The 6,054-nt window shown below is 38.3% G+C and overlaps 1 protein-coding gene across 1 annotated transcript in view; it reads right to left on the bottom strand.

Annotated features, from left to right (window-relative positions):
* Positions 1 to 4,823, bottom strand: part of LOC112255081 (protein SSUH2 homolog) — a 13,601-nt gene extending 8,778 nt beyond the window's left edge. Inside the window, exon 1 of the mRNA XM_024428138.2 lies at positions 4,671 to 4,823. Within this exon, the coding sequence (XP_024283906.2) occupies positions 4,671 to 4,695 (25 nt within the window). The 5' untranslated portion in view covers positions 4,696 to 4,823. The remainder of the gene's footprint in view (positions 1 to 4,670) is intronic.
* Positions 4,824 to 6,054: the final 1,231 nt, after the last annotated feature.

Below are 6,054 nucleotides of genomic sequence, written 5' to 3'. Positions count from 1 at the left end.
TATGCCACTCCTGGAGCAGAAATTCAGGTAGCTCGGCTTTGTTTGATGGCTTGTGACCTTCCATCTTACTCTTGATCACATTCCAGAGGTTTTCAATGGGCTTCAGGTCTGGTACTCCTCCTTCCATTGGAAAACAGCCATCTTGGTACTCCTCCCTCCATTGGAAAACATGATTTGGGAAGCTATTTACATGTATTCTATTACAGACAACGTAATGTATACTTTTAAAATTATATTATGTGAGCTGAACATTCAAATAAAAAAAAATGAAGAAATATATATAAACATTTTCCTTAAAGTATATTTTTTGAGATTGCTAATGTCACTGTCCCCACTACAACAAAAAAATAGTTAAATACATGTAATTTTGCCCTTGACACATTTAATGTAAATACTGTAGAATTCCATACATTCCTGTAGAGGACTGCCCCTACTGGGGAGTACCAACATGGCCGACCGGTGGCTTCAAAGCCTGGCCAAAACATTACATCAGCAATCCAGGGATTGTATACATCATTGGTTACAAAGGAACACTATTACTTGTTGTAGAATTTCTCCTGGTCCAACAGATACAGCTAAGGAGTCACAAACATCCACTCTGCATCTTCACTCTAGTCACTCGCAGGTGCCTCTGAGAAAACTACTGCCTTCACAATAAAAGTTGCCAGGGTACAAGCAATAACAGTGCCTCAATACATTACGCAAAAATAAAAGTCACATCAAAAGTAAGGCTTACAGTACTAATGGACAGAGACAGAGCAACAGTCCCCTACCTGATTTAATCAAGGCAGACCATTAACTGTTTATTGCTTCAGAACATTTCTATAGGGGGTTATATGGTCTATAGTTACGGTCTTTAGCTGAAGTTTATCTTCTCCACTGAACCACATTGGAAAATTGATAGAGCATTGTTGACACAGCAATAGTTCCATATGGTAGACTAGGCTACTGCTCCATGTCCCAGAAACTGACCCTAACATTGATACGATGCTACAAATGTAGGATCCTAATTTGATCACTAAATGAAATACAGAAATATATCATTTACATAAGTATTCATACCCCAAAGCAACTCCAGTGTAGATTTGGCCTTGTGTTTTAGGTTATTGTCATGCTGAAAGGTAAATTAATCTCATAATTGCTGGTGGAAAACAGACTGAACCAGGTTTTCCTCTGGGATTTTGCCTGTGCTTAGCTCCATTCTGTTTCTTTTTTATCCTGAAAAACTCCCCAGTCTTGAACGATTACAAGAATACCCATAACAAGATGCAGCCACCACTATGCTTGAAAATATGGAGAGTGATACTCAGTAAGGTGTTGTATTAGATTTGTCCCAAACATAACACTTTGTATTTAGGACAAAAAGTTCATTGTTTTGCCACATTATTACTTTAGTGCCGTGTTGCAAACAGGATGCATGTTTTGGGATATTTTTATTCTGTACAGTCTTCCTTATTATTTTCCCTCTGTCAATTAGGTTAGTATTGTGGAGTTACAACCATTTTTGATGAGAGACTCAGAGGAGTGTAAATGCTTATTTTAGGCTGGATCATGTTGTATGTTTTAATTCTGTAATGTATTGATTGTTGCTGCCTTCTTGACCAGGTCTCCCTTGAAAAAGAGACTCTTGGTCTCAATAGGCTTTTCCTGATTAAATAAAAAGAATGATGAAATCCCTGAGCGGTTTCCTTCTTCTCCGGCAACTGAGTTAGGAAGGACGCCTGTATCTTTGTAATGATTAGGTGTATTGATACACCATCCAAAGTGTAATTAATAACTTGACCATGCTAACAGAAATATTCAATGTCTGCCCACCAACAGGTGCCATTCTTTGGGACGCATTTGAAAACCTCCCTGATCTTTGTGGTTGAAATTCCCTGCTCTAATGAGGGACCTTACAGATAATTGTATGTGTGGGGTACAGAGATGAGGTCATTAAAAAATCACACTTAACACTATTATTGCACACAGAGAGAGTCCATTCAACTTATTGGATGACTTGTTTAGCACATTTGTACTCCTAAACTTATTCAGGTTTGCCATAACAAAGGGGTTGAAAACTTATTCACTCAAGACGTTGCATCTTTTAATTTTGTATTAATTTGTAAAAATGTCGAAAAACGTAATTCCCCTTTGGCATTATGGGGTAATGTGTGTACGCCAGTGACAGAAAAGATCTCTATTTAATCAACTTTAAATTCAGGCTGTAACACAACAAAATGTGGAAAAAGTCAAGGGGTGTGAACACTTTCTGAAGGCAATACTGCATGGTATAGATATGCATAGATGCTCTGAGTGACCGTAATAAAAATAGCTCGCTGGATCGTGATCCGTAGGGCCGCAGCTTCCATGTGCAGCTGTCACGGTCATGGAATTTGATATTTTTCAACTGTCAGTGACATGATACTGTAGAGTGGAAGGGGCCGAGGTGCGTGTGGAAACCTGTTTATACGGTCTATGGTGGAAACGAATAACAGTAGGGAGAACACTTTTTAAAGTTTTAATTTGACTCATATTGTCCCCAATGATGAAATCCCTTCCCTTTCTCTAACTTCAGAACTTTGGTCTATAGTGTTAAGTCACATGAAATATCTCAGACAGCACAGGCCCGATCTTAACGAAACTTGCCATAGAAATATGTTATTTGCTAAATTGCACTGGTTGGCCCAAGGCGAGAGCTACAGTCATTACCTGACATTTGTGAGTCACCCCAGATAGGAAGAGGTGAAGCCAGAGGGATAACCAAGCCCAAAGTCTGTCTACTCCAGTAAGTGGAGATATTTCTTTGGCACATGAGTAACGTTACAGGGAGTGGATTAGCTAAAGAGACTGACTACAGGGCTCGACATTTAGGGCCTTCTGCTGGCCCGACAACAACTGCCGAGCTCACCAGCCCAGTTAATCAAGCTTTCATATGGACTGTATTTTTTCCATATCAGACTACATAGCGATGTAGTTATTAGCAAAGAAATCATACACTATGCTGCTTTCTTGTTAAGCCATGAACATTATTTACACGAATCACTTGTTGTTTAAATAAATAAAAAATGAATATTGTAATAATTATATTCTGTAGTCTAGGCCTAGATCATTGTTTAAAAACCAGATGGATTACAGAAGCTGTTCATGAGCTACGTCGTTCAATTACCTGTTGAATTACAACAGTCAGGTGGCAAGAGCGTGAAACGTATCACACAGCTGATTACTGTGCAGAAAGACATGTGCTGTAATTAAGCCCAGTCACTGCGCAACATTCCTAAATGCAATCTTGGGGAAATACAACAGTTGTGATGGTAATACTTGAAAAGTGTATGATCCCAGTTTCAGTGATGTGTGATTTATTTTCAGTGGTGGAAAAAGTACCCAATTTTCATACTTGAGTAAAAGTATAGATCCCTTAATAGAAATTCACTCAAGTAAAAGTCACCCAGTAAAATTTTACTTGAGTAAAAATCTAAAAGTATTTGCTTCTAAATATACTTAAGTATCAAATGTAAATGTAATTGCTAAAATATTCTTAAGTACCAAAAGTAAAAGTATAAATCATTTCAAATTCCTTGTATTAAGCAAAGCAGTCGGCACCATTTTCTTGTTTTTAAAATGTATGGATAGCCAGGGGCACACTCCAACACTCAGACATTATTTACAAACGATACATTTGTGTTTAGTAAGTCCGCCAGATCAGAGGCAGTAGGGATGACCAGGGATGTTCTCTTGATAAGTGCGTGAATTGGACCATTTTCCAGTCCTGCTAAACATTCAAAATGTATCGAGTACTTTGGGGTGTCAGGGAAAATGTAAGAAAATAATGTACTTTTTACTCCATACATTTTCCATGACACCCAAAGGTTTTGACAGGAAAATGGTCCAATTCACACAGTTATCAAGATAATATCCCGGGTCATCCCTACTGCTTATGATCTGGCGGACTCATCGAACACAAATGCTTAATTTCTAAATGATGTCTGAGTGTTGGTGTGCCTCTGGCTATCCGTCAATCAAACAAAACAAGAAAAAATGTGCCATCTGGTTTGTTTAATATGAGGAATTTTAAATTATTTATACTTTTACTTTTGACATTTTAGCAATTCACTTTTACTTGAGTCATTTTCTAGTAAGGTATCTGTACTTTTACTTAAGTATGAGAATTGAGTACTTTTTACACCACTGCCAAATACCGCAACCCCTCTGGCTTATTGCTTAAATATATCACGGCTTTCAGAATTCAGGACTCGAACCACCCAGTTTATAAATCAGTAAAAGTGTAAATAAAATAAAATAAAAATAATAAATGACAAGCAGTAATGGGCAGTCACTACCATCATATAACTTGTATTAATTGTTTTATTCTGTGTTACAGCACTCAACTCACATAATACAAGCCTACTTTTACTGGGGGGGGAACGGAAACCATGATACATATTTAAACGGAAACAGCCTCAAATAGCACTAGTGCACTAGTCTCTCAGCACTATGGAGTAGTCAACAACAAAAAATAGCGATTTCGCTCTTCCAAGCCTTTGAAATATGACACTTCCTCTAACTCCGGAATGTTGGTCTGCAGTGTGTGCTTTAGTAATAGACAATCCGCACGCACCCTACTCATCCAAAGCATTTTTTGTTGTTGTTATAAATACTACATTTTAGACATATACATTTTAAACACTTACCTTGGCCCTCATGAGGATTGAGCATCTTAAGAAATGAAATGAACGAGATGATAGAATTGTAGCGGCTCCACTATCGCCAGGCTGTCGACCCACCCTTTAATACCGCCTACACCAGAGCTCGTAAAGCTTTTCCCCAACACGCTGAAGTGGTCCCAAACGTCATGTCCCATACCGTTGTAGAGGGTAGGCGGGTCATGGCATTGGCAACGTTCCAAATGTTATTTTGGACTGAAATGACTGTTGAAATGGATAGCCTACTCATGTATAGTAGGTGTTGAAACGGAAAGGCTACTGTTGAATAGAATAAACCTACCAAAGAATATATTGAAATTTAAAGCAATTTTATCTTCTAAGAAAAATAAAGCTGTGCTAATCACAACGGATCAGCAGGACAGGTTGGGACAAGATACAATAATGTCAGACCTGGCCTACGGCACATATTTTAAAAGGTCACACAATTGTATAGAATGGTTTATTTTTTTATCACGTCACACATTTGGTTGACTCATAAGAGCTCTTAAAGGTGCCAAAAATGTATTTGAACCAATAACGTCAGACCTGGCCTACGGAACATATTTTAAAAGGTCACATGACTGTATTATTGTTGTTCTAAATTATCACGGCACACATTTGGTTCAGTGTTGCCAACTTTTTCGCCATATTTAGCAAATATTCAGACCCCTCTAGCACATATTTTCAAAAAAGCTACTTTTTCTGGTGTTATTGGAGACTTTTGGAGACTCTGACGTGAAAGCACGTATCGTTCTTATTCTTCTCAACGAGCAGCGGGTGCTGCCGTGGGTCCCACCCCCGACCCAAAGCACTCACAAGTGGCCCAGTCCTCGTGCAGCAGTCCCTCCCAGCTGCAGTCAGAGCAGGAGATGTTCACCCCTCTGCGTCCAGACTGCAAATGAATCGCGCATGGCTTATAAAGAAATTAAAAATTAAAATATGGCCAGACTAGTTACCATCATTTTCTCACGTTGCCATTGACAGTTTTTTTCTATTGTCTCTTTTTGGTCCATGTAGATTGTATACAAAAAAAACGTAAAAAATGTTATGGTTAAAAATGTTCATGTTTTACTGAGACTTGTTGTAGGCTCCCAAGTGGACCATAAGGTTAAAAACCAAACCAAATTAAGAAAACTAAGCTAAAAAACTTTTTTTTAAATACATAAGTAACTCCGCCAGAGTGTCTCTTTTGGGTCACTTTTGCAGGTCCCAAGCCTGGATAAAGGAGGAGGGTTGGAATTGTGACATTAAAAAAAACAAGAATCGACAGAAGAAAGTTAATTTGTAGTTCTAAACATATTTAGGGTGTTTTTTACTCACTTTGTCTCTCCCACGATGTTATTCCCCTCTCCTACAGCGTCCATCACAATTA

Source organism: Oncorhynchus tshawytscha, linkage group LG07, assembly GCF_018296145.1.
Source record: "Oncorhynchus tshawytscha isolate Ot180627B linkage group LG07, Otsh_v2.0, whole genome shotgun sequence".
In the NCBI taxonomy this organism is placed as follows: Eukaryota; Metazoa; Chordata; class Actinopteri; order Salmoniformes; family Salmonidae; genus Oncorhynchus; species Oncorhynchus tshawytscha.
Note: the sequence above shows the minus strand (reverse complement) of the source record. Positions and strands in the feature narration are given on the sequence as shown.